At 55.1% G+C, this 23,918-nt stretch overlaps 1 protein-coding gene across 5 annotated transcripts in view; it reads left to right on the top strand.

Annotated features, from left to right (window-relative positions):
- Positions 1-23,918, top strand: part of PDE4C (phosphodiesterase 4C) — a 32,094-nt gene that overhangs the window by 3,235 nt on the left and 4,941 nt on the right. For 3 of the 5 annotated variants that reach the window (XM_070416427.1, XM_070416425.1, XM_070416426.1), the window contains exons 3-12: positions 10,766-10,971; positions 20,637-20,816; positions 21,330-21,366; positions 21,457-21,530; positions 21,672-21,724; positions 22,079-22,191; positions 22,271-22,364; positions 22,829-22,992; positions 23,185-23,283; positions 23,696-23,860. In XM_070416427.1, coding sequence (XP_070272528.1) covers positions 10,766-10,971; positions 20,637-20,816; positions 21,330-21,366; positions 21,457-21,530; positions 21,672-21,724; positions 22,079-22,191; positions 22,271-22,364; positions 22,829-22,992; positions 23,185-23,283; positions 23,696-23,860 — 1,185 coding nt within the window. Of the gene's footprint in view, positions 1-10,765; positions 10,972-17,824; positions 17,983-19,649; positions 20,016-20,636; positions 20,817-21,329; positions 21,367-21,456; positions 21,531-21,671; positions 21,725-22,078; positions 22,192-22,270; positions 22,365-22,828; positions 22,993-23,184; positions 23,284-23,695; positions 23,861-23,918 lie in introns of those variants that run through there. The other 2 variants (XM_070416429.1, XM_070416428.1) reach the window with 2 other exon arrangements.

The following is a 23,918-nucleotide window of genomic DNA, read 5'->3' as shown; positions in this document are numbered from 1 at the left end:
TTTCGTGGTCAGGGTGTTACCCACAAACCCTCCTGGTGACATAGGCTCGTGATGGGGATGTTTAGCATCAAGCCTGTGAGACCAACCCAATACATACAAGTCAGAGCCAGAAATAGTATGTCTCACTGGTACAGGGTTGGCGCAATCTTGCCATTGAGGAAATGCTCCCAGCTCAGTAGTGGTGCTATCAGGACAGTAGGGAAGTGGGGGGTGCTTATCAGACAGCCATCGGGTGGTCTTAGGAAACCCTAGTTTAGTAGCTGTCTGAATATATTTTCCCACATCCCAGGGGCCCGAGACGTTAGCAACGTCTGTACCTCCCTCCGTAGGACGTCTTATTTTCTTGGCCAAGCTGCAAACGTTCTGAAGTCCCCTTTTTCCGTAAACAAATAGGGAGCTCCCCACTAAAGCCATTATAAGTATAATTACCATGGGAAGAAGGAGTTATGGCCTTGTCGGAGCTACCCCCAACCATATTGGTGTTGTTAGTAAACACTGGGACTGATTCCCCGGTCCAGGTGGCAGGATTGACCACAGGGGGGTCTGGAACATATGTCCAGTAAGTTTCTGCTGCAGCCATACTTAACCTGGCAGCTGACAAGTGCCATCATAGCAACAAAAAGGGTGGAGGGGGTTACCTGAACCCCCTGTTCTTTCACCACCTGCCGAGCATCGATGGTCAGCTTCTTCAGTTGACCCCATGTGGGGACACTAGCTTCTCGGGTGGCCTTGGTCACCCGCCTTCTGCTCTCCTCCTTCTTCAGGGCCAGTGGCTGAGCTGGCATCATCACGGGAGGTGTGACCTTCAGCTTCTTGAACGGCGGGATGAGCTGTTCTCCCAGGTCCATGGTCATGACGCACCACTTGCTCTGGCACCCAGATGGGGTTAGAAGCACCTTCTGGGAAGATACAAACGTGGCCCCTTCCCCACATCATTACGGATCTGGCCCTCTCCACGCCCTGTTTGTAAATCCTCCCATCGTGCCATACCGGCAGATGCCATGGCACCAGGAGCTTGGTGCCTCTCGGCTGCTGTGCGACCCTCATTGTCACAATTTAAAAATTTAAAGTATAAAGAGCATGATTTAACTGATTCTGTGGAGTAGGATAATACCCATCTCCCCCTTTCTGTTTTTGTAATGAGTCTTCAAGGTTCGATTGGCTCTTTCTATAATCGCCTGTCCCTGAGGATTATAAGGAATTCCTGTTTTATGTATTATTTGGAATTGCTTGCAAAACTGCTGAAAGGAGGAGCTAGCATAGGCAGGTCCATTGTCTGTTTTTATTTATAGGGGCCGTCCCATGACTGGAAAAGCCGCTAGGCAGTGGTTAATTACATGCTTTGCACTTTCCTTCATGAGAGAGAAAAGAAACATTCGAGGCCTCTTAGAGCCTATTGGGATGATGTAAAGTCAAATCTAGATCAAGGGAAAGTTTCTTAAAATTCAAACCCTTGAAGGATCGTCAAACTTGATTTTACCAAAAGATTATATATTCAAGTGTATTAGACAGGAACATAGGCTAGTAAACTTCAGTTCCTATGATTAAAAGATGTTTTTTAAAATACCTGATTAATATAACATAATTATTTTACTAGAAAAGAACTAACCAAAATAAGGTTTATTTTTTAACTTTATTTGTCCTTGGATATGGACAGCAAATGACACTAATTGGATTTCTGCTATCAATCTTCTTAAATATTTTGACATAAGTTATTTACTCTTGGTTTAGGGAGGCAAAATGTAAAAACCTTAATTTTTCAATGATGACCAAAAAATAAATAGCCAATATTTTTTTAGATTGACATTTATGAACACACTTTAAATGTACTCTTACTTTTAAGAAAATATACCTTTGGTGCGGTGGTGCGCGCGCAAAGCGGGCTGGTGGCTGAGGGCGCGGTTGTCGTTTTCACTCAGGAGTGAGTCTCAGACTCTGGGCTACAGATCCGGGCGAGTCTCTAGGGACCCAGACTCAAACGGGAGAAGCGGGACTGTCTGGCTACGGCCCCTCCGAGGTTTGCAGCAGTTGCAGGGACAGAGAGGCAGAGCCCCTGGGGACGAACTGAGAGCGGCCATAGCTGCTCCCTCCCCCCACCCTGTTGAGCCCGCCCCACCCAAACCCTGCGCACAGCCATTTGCCGATCGCCTCAGGCAAGGGCTGGACTAGCCCCTCCCCAGAAGGCAGACGCTTTCCAATCAGCTGATTCCTACAGCCAGTCGGCCTGGTGGTCAAATCCCTCTAGTGTTAACTACAACAATTAAGGCTTGGCTAGAACAAGACTGCGCACAGAGACCACAAGGGGGTGCACCAAGAAAGCATAAAAGATGCGGAGACAAAAAAACATGACAGAAATGGAGGATATGGAGCTAAGAATCGCAATTTTGAGGGCTTGCCATAAATTTGTGCAGAGCCTCACGAAAACTAATGAGACCCTCGATGCTACGATAAAGAAATTAGAAAGTAAGCATACACGGACTGAAATAAAGAATATTAGGGGGACCAAGATGGCGGCGTAGGGAGCGGACCTGTGTGTGCTGCTCTCTCACAGCATCATTGAAACTATCAACTATGAAGTAAACAACCGCCACTCAGAACCATGGGGAAGTTGGCCCAGTGGGAGATCTACAACTGGAGGAAAAGAAAGAAGCGCAGTGAGACTGAGTGGGAGCTACGGAGGCACCAAAACCAGAGCCTATCCCAACAAATTGCAGACTTCAACTGCTCGCAGCCATGAGAGACACACTCAAGAAGCAGACCCAGGAGAACCAGGATGGCGGCATAAGGAAGAGACCTGTGCGTGCTACCTCACACAACAACATCGAAACTACCAAATATCAGACAAACACCTATCATACAGAACCATGGGAAAGTTGGCCCAGTGGAAGCTCTACAACTGGAAGGAGAGAAAGAACATTGAGACTGAGTAGGATGTGACACCAAGTACAGAGCCCAACCCAACAAACTGCAGATTTCAACTCCTCGCATAGAAAGAAGCGCATTGAGACTGAGTAGGATGTGCAGAGGCACCAAGTACAGAGCCCATCCCAGCAGGCTGCAGATTTCAACTCCTTGCATCTGGGAGGGACGCAATCGGGGGGCAGAGTCGGGTCCGGGGCCGGCCAGGGCTGGGCCTGACTCGGCCGGCACTGTGGAACTGCTGTACCAGCAAGCGCACAAACATGCCCACTGGTCCCAGTCTCTTGTGGGGCGCTGGGGGACAGCAGACAGGCAGTCTGTGCACTTGGTGGAGGGCAGGAGTGCTGGATGTTCAACCACCAGGAACCCCTGGAGATTTTGTCTAGTGGGGAGCCGCCGGCAGGGGACAGAGGGCCAAACTTCCTGTTTCCCCGGTAAGGCTGGGATGGCCCCGGTGAGGTCGGGATGGCCCCGGTGAGGTTGAAACGGTCCCGGTGTGGTAGGGACAACCCCAGTCAGGTTGAAACAGCCCCGGTGTGGTAGGGACAACCCCGGTCAGGTTGAAACAGCCCCGGTGTGGTAGTGACAACCCCGGTGAGGTTGAAACGGCCCCCGTGAGGTAGGGACGACCCCGGTGAGGTCGAAACAGCCCCGGTGTGGTAGGGACAACCCGGTCAGGTTGAAATGGCCCCCGTGAGGTAGGGACGACCCCGGTGAGGTTGAAACGGCCCCCGTGAGGTAGGAATGACCCTGGTCAGGTCGAAACGGCCCCGGTGTGGTAGGGACAACCCCGGTCAGGTTGAAACAGCCCCGGTGTGGTAGGGACAACCCCGGTCAGGTTGAAACAGCCCCGGTGTGGTAGTGACAACCCCGGTGAGGTTGAAACGGCCCCCGTGAGGTAGGGACGACCCCGGTGAGGTCGAAACAGCCCCGGTGTGGTAGGGACGACCCCGGTGAGGTTGAAACAGCCCCCATGAGGTAGGGACGACCCCAGTCAGGTCGAAACGGCCCCGGTGTGGTAGGGACGACCCCGGTGAGGTTGAAACGGCCCCCGTGAGGTAGGGACGACCCTGGTCAGGTCGTAACAGCCCCGGTGTGGTAGGGACAACCCGGTCAGGTTGAAACGGCCCCCGTGAGGTAGGGACGACCCCGGTGAGGTTGAAACGGCCCCCGTGAGGTAGGAATGACCCTGGTCAGGTCGAAACGGCCCCGGTGTGGTAGGGACAACCCCGGTCAGGTTGAAACAGCCCCGGTGTGGTAGGGACAACCCCGGTGAGGTTGAAACGGCCCCCGTGAGGTAGGGACGACCCCAGTCAGGTCGAAACGGCCCCAGTGTGGTAGGGACGACCCCGGTGAGGTTGAAACGGCCCCCGTGAGGTAGGGACGACCCTGGTCAGGTCGAAACGGCGCCGGTGTGGTAGGGACGACCCCGGTGAGGTTGAAACAGCCCCCGTGAGGTAGGGACGACCCCAGTCAGGTCGAAACGGCCCCGGTGTGGTAGGGACGACCCCGGTCAGGTCGAAACGGCCCCCGTGAGGTAGGGACGACCCCGGTCAGGTCGAAACGGCCCCGGTGTGGTAGGGACAACCCCGGTGAGGTTGAAACGGCCCCCGTGAGGTAGGGACGACCCTGGTCAGGTCGAAACGGCCCCGGTGTGGTAGGGACGACCCCGGTGAGGTTGAAACAGCCCCCGTGAGGTAGGGACGACCCTGGTCAGGTCGAAACGGCCCCGGTGTGGTAGGGACGACCCCGGTCAGGTCGAAACGGCCCCGGTGTGGTAGGGACAACCCCGGTCAGGTCGAAACGGCCCCGGTGTGGTAGGGACAACCCCGGTCAGGTTGAAACGGCCCCGGTGAGGTTGAAACGGCCCTGGTGAGGCTCAGACGGCCCTGGTGAGGTTGAGACTACTCCAGTGAGGTTGGGACAAATAAAGGGGACCAGTATGGACTGATGAACAGGGGTAGATACAGAAGCAGAGCAACATTGAACAGAATGTTAAACTACAGTGGGAAGCCTGGGGAGGGTTGGGGGGGGGATTAAGAGACCAACTGAAGGACTTATATGCATGCATATAAGATTAACCAATGGACACAAGACACGGGGCGGGGGGGGGGGCGGGGGGTAGGGGCCGGGGGAATGTCAAGGGGGGGAAAAAAGGAGACATATGTAATACTCTTTGTAATACTTTAAGAAATAAAAATTATTAAAATAATAAAAAAAATAATAATAATAAATAAATAAATAAATAAATAAATAAAAAAAGAATATTATACCCAATAGCAGAGCAGAGGAGCACAAGAATCAAACCAAAGATTCGACAAAAAACACCCAATTGGAAAAGCAAAATGAAAAAAGAATCCGAAAGTGTGAAGATAGTGTAAGGAGCCTCTGGGACAGTTTCAAGCGTACCAACATCAGAATAATAGGGGTGCCAGAAGATGAAAGACAGCAAGATATTGAAAACCTATTTCAAGAAATAATGGCAGAAAACTTCCCCCATCTGGAGAAAGAAATGGACTTACAGGTCCAAGAAGCGCAGAGAACCCCAAACAAAAGGAATCCAAAGAGGACCACACCAAGACACATCATCATTAAAATGCCAAGAGCAAAAGACAAAGAGAAAATCTTAAAAGCAGCAAGAGAAAGAGGCTCAATTACCTACAAGGGAATACCCATACGACTGTCAGCTGATTTCTCAACAGAAACTTTGCAGGCCAGAAGGGAATGGCAAGAAATATTCAAAGTGCTGAATACCAAGAACCTACAACCAAGATTACTTTATCCAGCAAAGCTATCATTCAGAATTGAAGGTCAGATAAAGAGCTTCACAGATAAGGAAAAGCTAAAGGAGTTCATCACCGCCAAACCAGTATTATATGAAATGCTGAAAGGTATCCTTTAAGAAGAGGAAGAAGAAGAAAAAGGTAAAGATACAAATTATGAACAACAAACATGCATCTATCAACAAATGAATCTAAGAATCAAGTGAATAAATAACCTGATGTACAGAATGAACTGGTGATTATAATAGAATCAGGGACATAGAAAGGGAATAGACTGACTATTCTTGGGGGGAAAAGGGGTGTGGGAGATGCGGGAAGTGACTGGACAAAAATCATGCACCTATGGATGAACACAGTGGGTGGGGAGTGAGGGTGGAGGGTGGGGTGGGAGCTGGAAGGAGGGGAGTTATGGGGGGAAAAAAGAGGAACAAATGTAATAATCTGAACAATAAAGATTTAAAAAAAAAAAGGAAAAAAAAAAAAAGAAAATATACCTTTAACAAAGTACAAGAGACCTTCTGTAATAAAAGCTAAGAGCAGGTGAATTAAAACTTGTCTAGCAATTAATGCTTCAGTATTTTGTGTTATTTAAAAATATTTAGATGTTTATTATTTAACCTAGCAATGCTCCAAAGTCAGTCCTGGCTGGGCGGCTGCGAGCTAAACCTTTCTTATCATCTGAGTCACCCCCATCACGGTGACGCTTGTCCCGCTCTGCCTCGAACTCTAGCTCCCGCTCCTAATTAGGAGGTAAGTCTTTATCCGGCGGGCTTTTGACTGCGGCGGCAGGAGTGGCAGGCGGAGGAGGAGGTGGCGCAGAGGGGGGAAGTGGTGTTTTTTGAGATTCGCACCCCTCCACTGTAGGCTGTAAAGCCGTGGCCACATCCTGCTTAGACATTCTCAAACTCTCCTGCTCTGGATCAAGGCAATTACGAATTAAAGGCCATAGTGTGAATGTAGGGATAGGAATCTTCTCTGGACCTTCTGCTGTGTATCATCATGCAACGGCTTTCCAACCTTTTTCGAGGTGTGAAAGTTGACAGTTCCCTCTTCAGGAAACCAAGGGCAAGTTTCATTAACAAAACCTAAGAAATCAAGAATGTGACTATGCTTACAGAGCATCCTCTAGCTTTGAGCATAGTTTTAAGCATTTGTGAGTAGAGATCTCTTTCCTGAATTTCCCATGTTTACACCCAGCTCTTTCAATCCGCTCCTTACCTTACTTCTTGAATTCGTTGCGTGGCCACTCCTGGAGCATCCCCTCGCCTGACTTTTGAGAGTTCCCCTGTACTCAGGTCCCCGATTCCGGGCGCCAGATACAAGTTTTTCTCTCTTTACTGTGACCAGCACGGCTAGAGAGCAAACGAGTTCCTGAGTAGGGGCAGCTGGGAATTGAGAAAAAGAAAGAGACAGACATAGAGGCAGTAGGGAAAGCTGGGACCAGGTGGGACAGCTGTCCTCAGATGGAGAGACAGTGACCCAGAGCCAGTACAGCGCGTTTATTTTATACAGTATGATTCCAGGAAGTGTTACTAGAATTTAAAACAAAGGAAATTATGTGAAATCATGGTTAAAGATCAAGCTGTAATTCTTCATTCTTGTGGCTTCTTTGTAATTGTCACTCCTGGCTGAGCCCGGATAATTGTGTCCGTTCCTTGCACCTGGCTGAACTTAAATAATGAAAGCCACCCCCTGGCGCCTGAGCTAAGGGTCAGGCTGACAACATACCTGCATCTGGCACGGTATGTTTCCAGGACGTGGCTCTGCTGATGTCACTGGACTCAGCCGACAATCAGCTCGGGTGCCTTCACAGGCACTCTCTACACCCGCACACATTAATACATTTATCCACCCCCTATCTCTGAGCCACATCTTCCTCCTCTGTAAAGTGGGGACCTCTTGGCACTCCCCCAAACATTCAGTTTACAGCATCAGTCATTCCCTTTGCACATGGAGCACCTAGTGCCTGGCCTAGTGCTATGCATGGAGGCACAGGGACTCATAGACTCAGGAGACAGATGTTAAGCTAAGACCAAAAATAAAGCAGGTGAGTATGAGTGAGGCTGGGCTGGAAGGGCTTCTCTGAGGAGGTGACAATTGAGCTGAAGAATGGTTGAAAATAAGCAGCCAGGCCCAGCCTGCATGGCTCAGTTGTTGAACAATGACCTATGAACTTGGAGGTCATGGTTTGATTCCCAGTCAGGCACATGCCTGGGTTTCAGGCTCTATCCCCAGTGTGGGGCATGGAGGAGGCAGCTGATCAATGATTCTCATCATTGATGTTTCTATCTCTCTCTCCCTCTCCCTTCCTCTTTGAAATTAAAAAAATATATCATAAAGCAAATCACATCCCTTGAAAGCTCTCAATCCACTCTCAGAATTAATTCCCAATTCCTCACCCCACCCCTGAGGCCATGCCTCAACTCTTCACTCCACACCCACCTTCTGCTGTTCCTCTAACCCACCAGCTTATTCCCACCTCAGGGCCTTTGCACCTGCTGTTCCTTCTGTCTGGTGTGCTATCTCCCAAGCTCTTCTCCTCTTTTCAAGTCTCAGATGAAAATTACCTCCTCAGAAAGGCCCCCTAACTATGTCTGAGTGGCATTTATCCCCCCATCACTCTCCAGGTCCTTACGTGGTTTCATTTTCTTTCAAGCACCATGGGAACTAACTTATTTATCTGTCGACTAAATAAATGAATATGAATGTGGGCAGTGGTTTTGCCATCTGAGCTCAATTTCCCCAAGCAGAAAATGGGCAGCTGACGTCAGTGGGCTTCCTGTCCTGGGAGGGGCCTGCTTTCCACACACCCTCTGCTTTCCCCAAACACCATCCCAGCTGCTGGGAAGCCTCCCTCCTGGGGGAGGACAAGCATCGACTACTTAGATTTCTGCATCAGAATTCAGGTGCCTGTGGGAGAGGGTGGGGATGGTCAGTTATGCTCAAATGGAGGGGGGAGGCGGTCAGGAATCCTGGGTCCTAGAAGGATCAAATCTGTGCAAAGAGCTGGGGGAGAGGGTAGCTCAGCAGCCCCCAGCTGTGTAGCCCACAGCAGGTGATTTCTCTCTGAACATTAACGTTCTCCTCTGTGGCATGGAAAGAAGAGAAGAAAAGGAGCTATGCAGTTTCCCCGCACCTAGTAGAGGCTCTGAGGTGTGAACGGGTGTGCACTGCCTTCAGCTTCTCCCCTGCTCCCCTTGCCCTGGCTCTGGCCCTGCTCAGCCTTGCGGTCTTGGACCTCACTTTCTAAATCTGAATGTTTAGTCTGATGGTGGACACAGACTCATTGGTGAGGCTCAGGGGCAGAGCAGAACACGGCTGGGCCGCCCCTGTGAGCTCCACTTCTCCCGCGCCCCCATTTACCTCTTTGACCCCCCAGCACACACCCTCCGCTGTGGCTTCCAGTCTGGGTGCCACTCCCTGGGGTCAGCACCGCGGACAGCTCCCAGCCTGTGGCTGGCATGGGCAGCCCCCTATTCTTTTTTTTTTTTTTAAAGCAAAGGTGGAAATGTATTAAAGAACAAGCACAGACTCCCACGTGGGAGAGGGAAAGAGTCCCCTGTTCCTTTTTTTTTAATATTTTTTTTAATTTTTTACAGAGAGAAAGGGAGAGAGAGAGAGAGAGAGAGAGAGAGTTAGAAACATCAATCAGCTGCCTCCCGCACACCCCCCACTGGGGATGTGCCCGCAACCAAGGCACATGCCCTTGACCGGAATCGAACCCGGGACCCTTCAGTCCGCAGGCCGACGCTCTATCCACTGAGCCAAACCGGTTACGGCCTTTTTTTTTTTTTTTTTTAAGACAAAAATAACAGCGATGCAGAGGGCATGGGCACAACCCGGACGGTGGCCCTTGGCAGCAGCCGCAGCAGGAGCTGGGCCAGGAGGCCGGCGGGGTAGGGGCAGGATGCTGGCCGGGAGCTGAAGGGGGCCTGGGTGCGGCACCGCCCATGGGGTTATGGCACCTGTGGGAGTGTTCACTGTGAGCCGGGAGGGACCCAGGCGGGTCAGGGTGAGCGGGAGGCAGGCACACGGGCACGGGGCGGGGGGGGGGGGGGGGGGGGGCTCGCCGGCCCGGCCACCTAGATCAGCAACCTCTCTGAGTCCGGGAGGAAGGCAGGGTCTGGGAGGCCTCTGTGGGAAGCTCCTAGGGGTCAGGGCCCCCTATTCTTTTATCACCTACGACCCAGAGGAATTGGTGCTGTTTTCACACCACCACCCCTCCCCCATGGGGAAACTGAGGCATGCTTGCCCTAGACCAGGCAGCATCTGTTGGGCTGGAGAACTTACTTTCCCGACTCATTAACTGATCCTGATTCTGTTTGGTGTTTAAATGCCTCTAGTGTTTACTCGGAGCATGCTTGCAAACAACATTTTATTTAATTTCTCCTATCCAGTCCTTCCTTAAGAAATGAACTGAGGTTCAGAATCCAGAATCCCATCTCCACCACTTATTTACCAACTGTAACCTTGGGCAAGTTGCTAAAGCTCTGAGACTCGGTTTTCTTTTTTGTAAATGAAGGTAATGGTATAAAATGGCCTCACTGTGCCTCATGAGCTGACCCACAGGGGTGTCTTAGAACAGCACCTATGTGGAATGAGTGTGCAAGAAAGGTTGTCTATTGGTACTGCCATTATTATTCACTTGTTTAGTTACTGCGTGTTTTATTTTTATATTTTAATAAATAATATGACTTATGAAATACCTTTAAAGTGCCTATTATTATAACAAACAGCAGTATATATTACATGATGTTATAAGTAATGAATATACTGTGTATACTGTGTATTAATTGATTAATAAATAAATATTGCTGTAATACCTACTATAGGCCAGGCACTATTCACATCCGGCAAGGTTGAGGTCCATCTCCCCATTTCATAGATGAGGAAACTGAGGTTCAGAGAAGTAAATTCACTCGGGGGGGGGGTGTAAAACTGAGGTACAGCTCTCTGGGCCAGCCCAGGTTTCTGGGGGAAGGAATCTCAGAGCATCATGGTCCCAGGGAGCCAGGAAGGTCCGTGCCTGGGAACTCACTCATGTCTTGTTACTGTCTCCCTAGCAGGTCCGAGAGTCTGTGGATTCTAGCTCAGCCCCTGTGAGTCCCCGTGGCAGTGGTGTCATCTGGAGACGCTTCTCAGGGACCCCATTGCTGCCACCGCTGTCGAGCCGCCTCAGGCCCCCTGGAGAAACGGAGCCCAGCTCCTGTGTGGTGTTCACCATCGGGGCTCGAGGGACAGAGCAAAGCCATGGTCCAGCTTCAAGCAGGTGAGGAGGCAGATGGGGATCAAGGGGGTCAATCCCAGAAGAGGAAATGCCTCGTCTAGATGGACCTTTCTTTAATTTGTTCATAAAGCACTTATTAAGCACCTATTGTGTGCTGGGCCCTGTACTAGGGGCACAGCCATGGCCAAGTAGGTGCTCATAGGCTGACGGTGGAGACAGAGTTATGCCAACTGGAGAGATGAAGGTGCCCTGGAGCCCAGGGGGCTTCTGACCCAGCACTGGGGAGTAGAGGGTGAGAAAGGACTTCTTGGAAGGAGTGGCATCTAAGGATGCAGAGGTGGCTTAAAGGATGAAGAGAATCAGCCAGGAGGAGCACAAGGGAGGAACAGATTGTGCAAAGCCTCAAACTCAAGAGGATCAGGTGTATGAGGAGTTGAAGACAGATCAACATGGCTGGAGGGTGGGAGGAGAGCCTGGGGAGGTGGGTAGGGGCTGGACCACACAACAACTCAGGGTGTAATGGGGAGCCATGGGTGTGTTTTCAAGAGAATGAATTGATACAATTGGCATTTTAAAAAATGCCTTCTGGCTCCCAGATTGGGGGGGGGGAGCGGGGAGATTGTCAGGGGCAGGGTGGAAGCAGCAGGAGCCCAGTGAGAAGGCAGTTCTGGGCAGGAGACGGTAGTGTCTGAACCAGGGTGGGAGCCATGGGCTGAAGAGAAGTAGGCAGATTCGCATCCACTTCTTTTCAAAAATTGTATTTATTGATGAGAGAGAGAGAGATTTGTTGTTCCACTTATTTATGCATTCATTGGTTGATTCCTGTATGTGCCCTGACCAGGAACCCCCAACCTTGGTGTATCAGGACAATGCTCTAACCAACTGAGCTACTCGGCCGGGGTGTCCACATCTACTTCTCTCAATCATGATAGAAAATGTTCTCACCCTTCCTTTTCCACTTCCCAGGAAATTTCTCCTGAGATTCGAATGCCTGGCGGGAAGGGCCTTGAGTTTCTAGAACTGGGGAAGGGAGAGGCATGCCTGTGAGGTGGGGCCCATGGTGTGTCCCAGAACAAATGAGATTCTGCCATTTCCACTGGGCATTGGTGTGGCGATGAAAGGGTGCCCTTCTTTGCCCACTCCCACTGTTGGCGGCCCTGACCAGAGGCAGCTTGTGTGCCCGCCCCAGGCATGCAAGTTTTTCTGTTCTCCCCTGATCCCTACCCTGTGTGAGTGAGGAGTTTTCGGACTCCCAAGAGACCCCATGTGGGTCTGAATGGCTAAGCTTATCTTCCTGAGCTTGGTGGATAGATGGCTGTTTGTTACTACCTCTGAAGACCAGAGCCTTTGACTCTGCACCCAGACTCCTTTGCTACCGTCACTGGGGAGGGTTGAGGACCCGCCGCTGTTCAGCCTTCAGCACCGCCTGGGCGGACGGCGCCCTAGTCTGGAGGTGTTCAGGAACCCCGGTCTCCCTGGTGACTTCAGCACCAACAGGTCGAGGACAGCAACTCGCTGTCTCGCCCACCCTCAATCCACTACCTTCTTCCCTTTCAAAACCTAAAGAAGGGACAGTGCCTTCACGCTGGGGGTCTCCCAAGGCCCCGTCTCTCTGCTCTCCATTTGGCAGCAACCGGGAGGACCATTTCTGTCTTCTCCGCTCCAAGTCCGGTCTTACAGGAAAACTACAGGCCATTCTCGGCGCTGGGGGGTCTCCCCAGCCCCTGTCTCCAATCCCCACGCCCAGGTTTTCCACCCCCGACGCCCCGCCCCGCTATCCTTCAGCACCACCGGACACGGACAGCTCCTCGGTGTCCGCCCCGCCTTGAGCCCCTGTTGACCACCGCTGGCGCCAACAGCTCCTCGCCTCCACCCTCGCCCTGGCAGACCAGGGCGCAGACTCTGACAGTCCTCACTCCGGGACGGCTCCCTCCCCCTCCTCTCCCTGCTCCACTCCTCTGGCGCATGGAGACCCAGGGGGTACCAGAAGGGGCGCGGGCACCCAGCGAGCTGAACCGCGCTCTCGGCGGCCAAGGCTTAGCCAGATCCCCGAAACACCTGTGGTGGCAGCCGCGGCGCCCCATCCGTATCCAGCAGCGATTCCACTCGGACCCGGACAAGTCCGCGGGCCGCAGCCAGCAGAATCGGGGTCCGCGGCTGGGGCTCCAGAAGTCAAGGTGCTCCTGCCCCACTTCCTTCCTCAGGTGATAGGTGGGCGGGGCAGGGCCCTCCCGAGGCGTGGGGGAGGGGAGCACGGGCCTGTGGGAGTTGGGAAGGGTCCTTGCTTCTCCAGGGGGCGGGGTCTCTACTGTTTGGCTGAGGCCCGTGCTTTAGAGGGAAAAACTGTTTTTACATGGGGTGACGCTGGGGCATCGTGATTGTTTATGGGGGGGGTGTGCCTGGGTGTGCCAGGTGTGGTTGCATCTCAGTGTGTGTGTGAATCTGAGCAATTGTGACCCTGTGTGTGCTCCGACCTGCTGCGTGAGTGTGCACAGCCAGCTGTCTCTCTGTGGGTGACCAGGGTGCTCGGTTGTATGTACACCAGTTGTGTATCTGCCTGTGTGTCTTGCCCTTGTGGTCCTTGTGGGTATGTGGACCAGCATGGCTGTCCTCGCTCTAACACAACTGAGGTTCTTTAGACCCTGGAGTGTCCTCGGATGTTTGTGGGGTGTAGCCACCTCGAGCTTCTGAGAGAGCAGGTTGGGCTGTCCTCAGCCCCGGGGGAAGGAGCTTGCTCTGTGGCCTGCCTTGCCACCATCCCTCTCCCGTCGCCAGAAGCAGGGGAAGCCTCTTGGGAGCCTGAGCACAGGATGTTTCTTTCCTTAAGAAAGGAGGGGGTGGAGAAGGGGGTGTTGAAGTGGGAAGGGCTGCTCCTCCTGTTTCCTATAAAAGGTGAGTGGGACGATGAGAGAGAGATGGAGAGAAACAGCAGGTGAAACAGGGGCTCGAGGGAGCCAGAGGTGGGAGTCTCAGTGGCTGGGCCAGGGCTGGGGAGCCCAGGAGTCCCAGATCTTTCTTGAGTGGGAGGGGGAGTTAGAGGAGGTCAGATCTAGAGTCCTGGGCTTGGTCAGGCTGGTCACCTTGGGGGAGTCATTTTCCTCTCTAGATCGTCATTCTCCCACCGTGGTCCATGGCCCTCCTAGGGTTACTGGCTTCTTGACCTACAAGCCTGGCCTAACTCCCCAGCCCCAAGGCATCTGCAGCAGCTGGGATGGGAGCACCTCCCAGGTGACCTAGCAGGTCCACTGTCCCCTTTTCCACTTCCCAGCCCTCAGCTCCTCCTGCCTCCCCCCTCCCAGTGACTCATAATTTTCCATCTTCAAGAAAGAACAAACAGAGACTGGATTTGGGCCCGTCTAGGGGGAGAGCCCACGTGACTCTGCAAGGTTCTGGAACGGGTGTGTCCCTGTGAACGTGGACTTGCGAATCCTGTCCATGCATGTATGTGCTGACGTGGGGGAGGGGCTCAGCCCTTAGGCCAGTCTGCTAGGTGCTCCCCAGAGGGCAGAGAATACTAATGAAAGGCAAACCCACAGCTGTACTTCCTGTATTTTGTTGAGAACTCTCTGTGTGGGAGCCTGGTCCCCCACTGTGGCTCTTCTCCCCACTGTCCCGGGTGGGTCACTTGGGTCTGGGAGGGTCCTAGCATCTTGTTCAGCAAACATTTATTAGCTACCTACTGTGTGCCAGGGCCTGTCCTGGGGACACAGCCACGGGCAAGCAGGTGCTTACAGGCTGATGGTGGAGACAGACTCGTACCAGCTGGAGAGAGAAGGCCTCTGACCCAGCTGTGGGGGGTAGGGTGTGAAGAGGGCCTGCTTGGAAGAGGTGGCATCTAAGCTTAACCTGAAGGTTGAAGAAAAATCAGCCAGAGGGCAGGGAAGGGTATACCAATTAGACGGAACAAATTGTGAAAAGCCTCAGACTCAAAAGGGTCAGGTATATGAGGAACTGAATATAAATCAACTAAAGGCGGGGTGCATGAATTCATGCACGGTTGGGGTCCGGCCAACCCACCCTGATTGGGGCCAACTGGGCCGGGCTGGCCAGGGGGAGGGACTGTGGGTGGCTGGTGGGCCGGCCCCGCCCCCTGGTCGAACTGCAGTTCGAACTCCCAGTGGGAGGGACAAATTGCATATTACCCTTTTATTATATGGAGAGTGGGAGGGGAGACTCCCTATTCATCTCCCAAGCATTAATTGAGAACCTATGGTGTGTTGGGCCCTGAGGCATAGCTGCTAGCAAGGCAGACCTGGTCCTACCCTTGAGGGGCTGGTGGACAAGGCAGAAACAAATCAAATAATCATGACAATAAATGTGAAATTGTACTTGTGAGAGAAGGTGCTCTGAGAACATTTACCCAGCTGGTCAGGGAGGGCTTCCTGGAGAAATGATCTGAAAGATGAAGAGTCAGCAGGGGAAAGGTGTTGGGGCAAAGGCATGTGTGAGAAGGAGCCTGGCTGATTCAAGGAACGGCAAGGAGCAGGAGGAAGCCGCCACAGAGTGAACCAAGAGGAAGCGGGCGGGAGGCCAGCAGGGGTCAGGCATCACAGGGCCTCCAGAGAGGTGTGGATTCAGATGAGAGGGCAGTGAGGAGCCAGAGGAGGGTCTGGAGCAGAGGAGGGGGAGATCAAACTCATGTGAGCATCTATACACGTGGCACCGCCCCTACTCTCTTCTCTCTGTCTGGACTCCATGGAGACTTGGGAAAGTCATTTCTCCTCTCCTGTTTGTCCTTAAATGGGCACAACAGCACCCACATCCTGTCTCCCTGGGGCCGCCTGGTGGCAGAAGAGAAAAGTGCCTGCCCACAGCAGGAATGCTCAAATCGGGGGAGTGATGTGCTTAGGGCACCAGTGCCTGCCGGGCACCTCCTCAGGTCATGCAGCACCCAGGGACAAAGTCAGGATGGGGGCCCCCGGGTCCATCCATCCTTCAGCCTCTGCCCTTTACCCGGCAGGGCTTGAGGCCACCCAGGGTCAGGCAGGCCGGACTCCAATGCTGACTTTCAGCGATGAGTCTCAGTTTCTCCAAAAAGCTATTAATAACACATTACTGTTAAAACTGTTAATGAAATATTTAAGGTTGAATCTATTAATGAACATTAATATTAAACTATTGATAAAACATTAATGAAGTCTGGGACTTCAGAGGGGATGGAGCCAGTTAAGCATTGAGTGGGAGAGAGCACCGGCTGGGAAGTCTATGTGGCAACTGAACACACCGCTCTGTGCCTCAGTTTCCCCACCCCCAAATGAACATAATAGTCCTCATTTTCAAGAATTGCTCTGAAAACCAAGTGACTTTTAGGTGCACAGCCCTTGGCTCAGAGCCAGGCAAGTAGGAAGTGCTATTGGTATTGATGTGTTTAGTCTTAACCTGCCATTTCAGGTCTGTGACTTTAGGGGAAGGACTGAATTCTTCTGTGCCTCAGTTTCTCCTTGGGGACATAAGACTATTGCAAGCCCCTCTCATGGAGCTGGGATGGTGTCGAGGCTCCTGGGAGGGATCCTGGCCCCAGCGTCTCCACCAGGCCGATCCTGGCAGCCTCTGTCCCCCTGGGATCGGCTATAATTAGGTGCAGCCACAGCAGCTACAGAGGGTATTTTTGTCTTGGGGACAGCAAGTCTGGTTCCCATCAGGTGTCTGCTTGTAGGGCCACAGATGGCAGGAGGGGGTTCCCGGACAGACCCTTGAGACCCCTCATCCTCCTGGGCCCCAGCATGACCCCTCTCTGAACCTCCATTTTTCTCATCTGTACAATGAGGCCAATAGTGTGGTTAGGAGGTCAGGAGAGGGTCAGGATCTCCTCCCTGTGGTGCCTCAGGCTCCCTCCACTGAAGCCCTGATCACCCCAAGCTGTATCTCATATTTCCCTAGGTGTGCCAGAAATGTGGGTGCCCCACAACTACTGGTATAGTCCTCCCAGAGGCAAGGCCTAGACAGTGGGGAGGAGGGCGGGAGGTCCAGCCTCCCTGGACTCAGTGGCTTCTGCCTGTGATGTGGGCATTTGGGGTCCTGCCTCCAAGTGTGACACCCTCTGAGATGTGGTTTCCTTTCCTGCAGTTCAGGGCAGGGCGACCAACCCCAGCACCTGGTATAGGCCCCTGAACTCTCCCAGACACCAGCGGTGAGGGCTCCCTTTGCAACTTCCCCCCAGGTCCTTCCTGGTGGGGGTGGGGGCGGGTAGCTGATGCTTCACAGAACAGGAGATCTGGCTGGAATGGAGAGCGGATGTTTGTCCAGTGGAGACAGCAAGCGAGGGAAAAGGATCCAGAGACAGGGCCTGGGGTATGTCAGAGCAGGGGGGGGTCATGCGGGGACCTGTGGAGGGGAACTGGAGGAGGGGGAGCCTTGCCCAGCCCTCTGCCCTGCCATGAAGTTATGTGTCTGTTACCACCTTGTTGGATTCCTGTTTCCTCACCTGGCAAAGGAGTAAGGCTTTGTTGCTGCTGGGCAGGCCCTTTGTGGCTCCAGGCCTCAGGTTCTCCATCCGGAAAACGGGCAGAGTGGGACTGGAGTTTGTTGCTTCTGGGCAGCCCCTCAGCAAACTCCTGCCCCGGTGCTCTGCTCATTATGGACGGTGCTTCCCTTTCTGGCTTCTCCATTTCACTCTTTCAGCCAAGTTACCCAGACAGCTGCACTATGGCGAGACAGGTTGGCTGATGGAAGTAGAATAATATCCGGGTTCTAGGCCGCAGAGGGCCGCCCCGCAAGGGGGGGAGCAGAGAGTGGCACCCAGCTCCGTGCCTCAGTGTCCCCATTTGCCCGGGTGGGAACTGCCCAGAACGGACCCGTGGCGAGGCGGGGCGGGGCGCGCTGTCCCCTCTCCGCGGCCCCGCCCCCGCGGCTGTCCTGAAAAGGTTCCTCGGCCCGCGCTCCGTCCTGCCTGCACGCAGTCACGGCGATGCAGGGTCCCCCCGCGCCCGCCCCGGCCCCCGGGCCTGGCTCCCCCCGGGACTCCGCGCGCAGCTCCCCCGGGCTCTTCAGGAAGCTCCTGGTGAACCAGAGCATCCGCCTGCAGCGGCGCTTCACCGTGGCGCATCCTCTGTGGTGAGGGGACAGGAGAGCTGGAGGGGTCCGCGGGAGCGCCAGGCTGGAGGGGGGGAGGCCGCCGTCGGGGCGCGCTGGGGCCGGGGCCGGGGTCGGGGCCGGGCCGGGGCGTGGGCGCTCTGCCCCTCCTGCCCCTCCTCGGTCGCTGTCTCCCCTGTCCCGTCTCGGTCTCCCTCCACGCGGTCTGCACAAGCCGGGTCCCCGCGGCTGGCCCTTCCCAGCTGGGTGGCCCAGAGCAGGACGAGCTGAAGCTCACGTCTCCTCCCGACCCTCCCGCCTGGGCAGGCGGCCTGAGCGTCCCGGAGTGAGGGGAAGGGCGAGGGCCACCCCCTCCCCTTGGTCTGCGCTCCTCCCTCCGTCCCGGTGCCGGCCAAGAGGTGGCCTGGGGGCTTCCCAGGAAACTCTCCGTGTCCCCGAGGAAGACCCGGTTTTATGAGGCGCCCACAGCCTAAGAGAGGCATTTCGCGTCCCAGACGGAGAGCGGATCCCCCAGCGCCACTCGGCCGTGTCCTCCGAGGACGTCACCTCTCTGGGTTCGAATCCCGCCCCTTCAGGAAGCGACTGTGCGGGTGGGGGCGAGGCTAGGGGCGGATGGGCTTGTGGACGCCGACCCCGTCTGGCACCTCGCGCGGCGGGGTTCCTGCAGCGCTCACGCCCCTGGATGATTTGGCACCTGGCGGCTCAGGGGCTGGGGGTCCCGGTGACAGCTGGCGGGGGCGGGGCGGTCGTGGCCGTGGTCTCCGATGGCGCCACTGCAGCCCGGGGGGGGCGGTCCCAGGTCCGGGAAAGCGCCCCCTGAGCACCCACCCGACGCCTGCTGAGGGTGGTGCCAGTCTAGGGATCCGGAGAGAGCGCAGGGGCGTCGAGGGAGCGCCCTCGGGAGCCAGAAGGTGAGGCTAGGGGGTGGCGGGTCCCTCCGAGGCCCTCGTGCCTCCGTTTACCTGTCTAACCCACGGACAGACATGCGGCTTCCGCCGTCAGGGCGACCTCGCCCCGCGCCGCCGCGTCATGGAACCACAGCCTGACCCCGCCACTCCCAGCTAAGATTAGAGCAGAGAAAAACCAAAACAAAAACTTCCCCGGCTGTGACCGGCCTTCCACCCTGAGCGCCGGCTCACTGGATTGCAGCCCCGCACCCTGTTGGCCTCCCTCCGCTACAGCCGCCCTAGCTACCCATGGGTGCGCGTCCCCAGGCCTCTGGGAGAGGCGAGGAGGGAGAGGGGTGTGTCTGCCGCCGGCAGCCCCTGCGCCAACCCCGGGCCCCCAGCCAGGCCGGTCAGTGTTTGGAAGCCCAGCCCTCCTCGTGACGTCACGAAGCGGAAGCCCGGACGCACGCGCGGTAGTGGCGTCTCGTCTCGGCTGAAGCGGAACTGGCGGAGAGCGGCCGGACAAAGCCTAGCGCGCCCGAATTCTCCGAGTGTGGCCGAACAGAGCCGAATGTTCCCGAACGCATCCGAACCTGCCCGAGCGCGGTCGGACGTAGCCAAGTCAGAATGAACTAGCCCGACGGAACTCAGTTGGACCACGCCCAATAGAACTTACGCAAACCCGACCCCGCTGGACCGAATCCAGCCGAACCGGACAGAATCCTGCCGAATCCCGAACGGGTGACCTGGCGGAGGACCAGGTGGACATGGACCTTTGGCCAGAAGCCCCAAGTTGTGGGCGGCCCCCGGTGTCTACCTGTCTCCTGCCTGCGCTCTCAAAGCCCGTGACCTACGGCAGCCCCTCTCCGTGGCTAACTCCCCATTCAGAAACTCTGTTCTTGCTCACGTCCCCGCCCACTCTTTCTCTGACTTCTGACCCCAAGGAGGATGAGCACAGATTCTCCATTAACCAGTCAGGGTGTGGCGGGAGGAGGGACCGGGCTGAAAGAGCGAGGAGGGAGGAATTGAAGATTGCTCGGAGCAAGGAGTGCTGTGGGGAGGATGGTGCTCCGGGAAGCGGACATGGCCCCCAGCGGAAGCCTGGAGATGGAAGCGTACAGGCAGCGCATTCGCGTGGAAATAAAGCAGGAGTAATAGATCTGGGGGGTAAAGGATCTGGGGGCGTGGTCGACTACATTGGAGCGGGGCCAAGTGGGCTGAGGGTGTGGGCTGGGGGAGGGGACAGGTGACCCATACTGGCTGGGGCGGGGCCTCTCCCGCGGTGGGGAATCTTGGAACTGGCCTGATTTGGGCAAGATCCAGGCCCCTCCAGAGAGGAGAGCCCAGAAAGTCAGTTTCCAGTCTCTGTGACCTTACCACGCGGCCTGGACCTCAGTTTCCTTCTTAGTAATATGGAAGCCCAGTTGTCACTCTCAGGTGCTCAGCTGTAACTACCTAAAAGCGCCCTCGGAGAAGATTCTACCCATGCCTATATTACAGACAGGATAGTCGATGTCCAGAGAAAGGCTGAGACCTACCCCTGGTCACACAGACATTTGGGGACAGATCTGAAGCTCACGTTCTGGAGTCTAGACTGGTCCCAGTGGGAAGGCTGGTGCCAGGTCCCTGGGGAGGGGTGTGACTGTGAGGCAGGTGGACGAACTGTACGCTACTCCTTCATGGCCCACCGTTTGGCTCCCGGGAGGATGTGAAAGGACAGGTTCGAGCCACCAAAGGCCATCGGCTTGCCAGGCCCCTCAGCTCTGACCATGCCTCATCTGTTTCCAGCTTTGACCTGGAAAATGCACTCTCACGCGGGAGAAGCGCCCAGGACCCTCAGGTCGGGCCTGGCCCTGGCCAGGTCACCCAACACAGCCAGCGGCGTGAGTCCTTCCTGTACCGCTCCGAGAGCGACTACGAACTCTTGCCTAAGGCCATGTCCCGGAACTCTTCTGTGGCCAGTGACCTGTGAGTCTGGGGCTGGTGGGATGACACCTACTCGTCTCTTCCTCCTTTTATTATTCCATTCAGCACACCTCCTTCAAGTGGCTTTTTGTGCTGGGTTTTGAAGTTTAAGTAGGAGTTTGTCAAGCAGCCACTTACTCAGTTGAACTTGCCTAGAATGATATCTGGTGATCTGTGCTTGACTTTAGGCTTGGGTTGGGTGGCAATCCAGAAACATTAAGGACAATTAGTAGCAACTGAACAAACACCTTAATTAGACCTTCCTGATACCATAATAAAAGGGGAAATATAATAATATCCCTGCTTCCCCCGGGACTCAGTTTCCTCATGTGTGAGGTTGGAGGGGCTTCCAGAGAAGAGCCAGGTAAGGGGAGCCCAGGGACTAATAGGGCACCAGAAGGAGGAGTCCTGAAGGAAGGATGAGCTCAGCTGAGGGCATAGTGTGGGCATAGTGTTAGATGGGACCATGCTGGACAGCTCCCTGGCCACCCTTTCTAATGTCCTCTCTCCCCACAGACATGGAGAAGACATGATTGTGACACCCTTTGCCCAGGTGGGTGCCCACTCCTCCCCCTTCCTGCGTGAGGCAAGCAGGCGAAATCGATCCCCCCTTTTCCAATGCTGATCATCCCCCTCCCAACAGGTCCTGGCCAGTCTGCGGACTGTTCGGAGCAATGTTGCTGCGCTAGCCCACCTGCAAGGCCACAGAGCAGCCAAGTACATAGGGGGTTGGGCGGGGGTGGGGCCTGGCAGAGAGAAGGGCAGGGCCAGGAGGAGGGGGCGGTGGCCCACAGGTGGGCTGGATGGGGTGGGACCATTTGGGTGAGGTAGGCCACCCCAGAGCGGACTGTACTGCAGGCAGACATCCATCGGGAACCCTCCATCTGGCAATCAGCCCCCTCCTCCTCCAGGTAATTCTCCTGCTCCTACCCCTCCCTCACACTATGGGACCGCTGTCAATTTCTTCTCCATGGTGACCTCCCCAGCCCATGGACCCTTAGGCTGTGCTCATTGTCACCCTCCAAAACACCCTCAGGGCTGGAGTCTACCAGGCCCAAATGACAGATGGGGAGGCTGAGGTCCAGAGAGGGGCGGAGACCTGCCCATGGTCACACAGCCACTGGGGACAGATCTGGAACTCAAATCCTGGGGTCTGGAGTGGCCCCACTGGGAAGGGCTGTAGGTTCTAGATGCAGACATGGAGTCATGAAGGGGTGGGGTCACCGAGTGGGGGTGGGGCAGGATCCTGATGGCTCAGCCCCCAGAGGACACTGGGCAGAAGCTGGCCTTGGAGACACTGGATGAGCTGGACTGGTGTCTGGATCAGCTGGAGACCCTGCAGACCCGGCACTCGGTGGGGGAGATGGCCTCCAACAAGGTGAGGAGGGCCAGCGAGCGGAGATCACGGGCCGCCACCCGCAGTGCCCCCTCATCACTGTCCTCACCTCCCCCTGCAGTTCAAGCGGATGCTGACCCGGGAGTTGACTCACTTGTCTGAGACCAGCCGCTCGGGGAACCAGGTGTCAGAGTACATTTCCCAAACCTTCCTGGGTGAGCTGTGGGGGGCCACTGCCTGGGCAACATACGGAGGTAGGAAAAGACCTCCGTCAGGGGAAGGCAGAGCAGCCACCTGGGTGAAGGAAGGCCGGGCCAGCGGGAGGAGCAGGAGGAAGATCCAGGAGGAGGGGACATTAAAGCCGGGGTTGTGAAGCATGAGTAAAAGTTTTCCAAGAAGGAGATGGAGGAAACCAGATAGCTGGGTCTCCAGCTTGGGAGAGAGAAAGGACACTGAGCTGTTTGGGGGGGAAACACTGAGCCCCAGGCTCTCAGAAGAGGTTACTGAGATCAGCCACGGAAAGAGGGTAGATAGGGACTTTGCTCTGAGCTGACCGGGATCCAGGTAAAAAGGAAATAGGTTGATCCTGAGGCTTAGCAAAGTCTGGGACCCGAGATGAGGCAGGACAACCCTAGCAGGTGAATCGGCTTCTCTGAGTCCCACCCTTCCCTCCTTCCAGACCAACAGACCGAGGTGGAGTTACCCAAGGGAACCCCCAAGGAACCCTCGAGGCCTATGTCCCAGATCAGCGGCCTGCAGGGGCTCCCCCACAGTGCCAGCCTCTCCACAGCCACCACCCCATGCTTTGGGGTCCAGACTGACCAGGAGGCGCAACTGGCCAAGGTGGGTTCCCAGCTAGAACGCTGAGACCTGGGTTAGGGTTCTGGCTCTACCTGGATGCCCTATTGTGAGCCTCCGTTTGCCCACCTGTGCACTGGGCAAGTGGGGCTGAATGTAAGATCCGGGGGAGGGGCTCACAGGTTCAGAGTCTGGGGAAGCCGGGCCTGGGTCAAGCTCCAGTTCTTCACATTTTAGGAACTGGAAGACACCAATAAGTGGGGGCTTGATGTGTTCAAGGTGGCAGAGCTAAGTGGGAACCGGCCCCTCACAGCCATCATATTCAGCATCTTTCAGGTACCTCCCATGACCTTGCCCACCAATACCCCTGGATTTCTTTCAGCCCTTCCGACCTCAAGACCTTAGGGGACACATATCCTTCAACTCCTCCTTAACACCCCTGAATGAGATCATTTGAGCAGGGCATTGAAGGATGAATAGGAGTTCACTAGGCTGAAACAGGTCATTGCAGATAGTCAACAAGCCTCAGCTCTGGGTCCAGGCCTGAAGAGACCTAGTCTGGAGGCAACTGCTGTGGGGGTCAGAGATAGACCAGAGGGGAAGGTCAAGGACCCAGTGATTTCAGAATTGAGGGCATCCTGGAAGATGGGGCATGTGAGAGGTGGATAGAAGTTCAGGAGAGAAGGTATAGGAACAGTGGGTGCTGCCACCTGGAGGAAGTCCTCACTGGGGGCCTGTGGTGAACCAGAAACGGGACCTGCTCAAGACCTTCCAGATCCCGGTGGACACACTTGCCACCTACCTGCTGACGCTGGAGGGTCACTACCACGCCGACGTGGCCTACCACAACAGCCTGCATGCCGCTGACGTGGCCCAGTCCACGCATGTGCTGCTGGCCATGCCCGCCCTGGAGGTACGGTCCTATAGACAGTGGGGCAGGTGCAGGGTGCCGTGCAGAGAGCCCGCCCCTC

This window comes from Myotis yumanensis, unplaced genomic scaffold (genome assembly GCF_028538775.1).
Source record: "Myotis yumanensis isolate MYYU_CA2020_CCGP unplaced genomic scaffold, mMyoYum1.0.hap1 SCAF_5, whole genome shotgun sequence".
Classification (NCBI taxonomy): domain Eukaryota; kingdom Metazoa; phylum Chordata; class Mammalia; order Chiroptera; family Vespertilionidae; genus Myotis; species Myotis yumanensis.
This window is presented reverse-complemented; position numbering and strand designations above follow the sequence as displayed.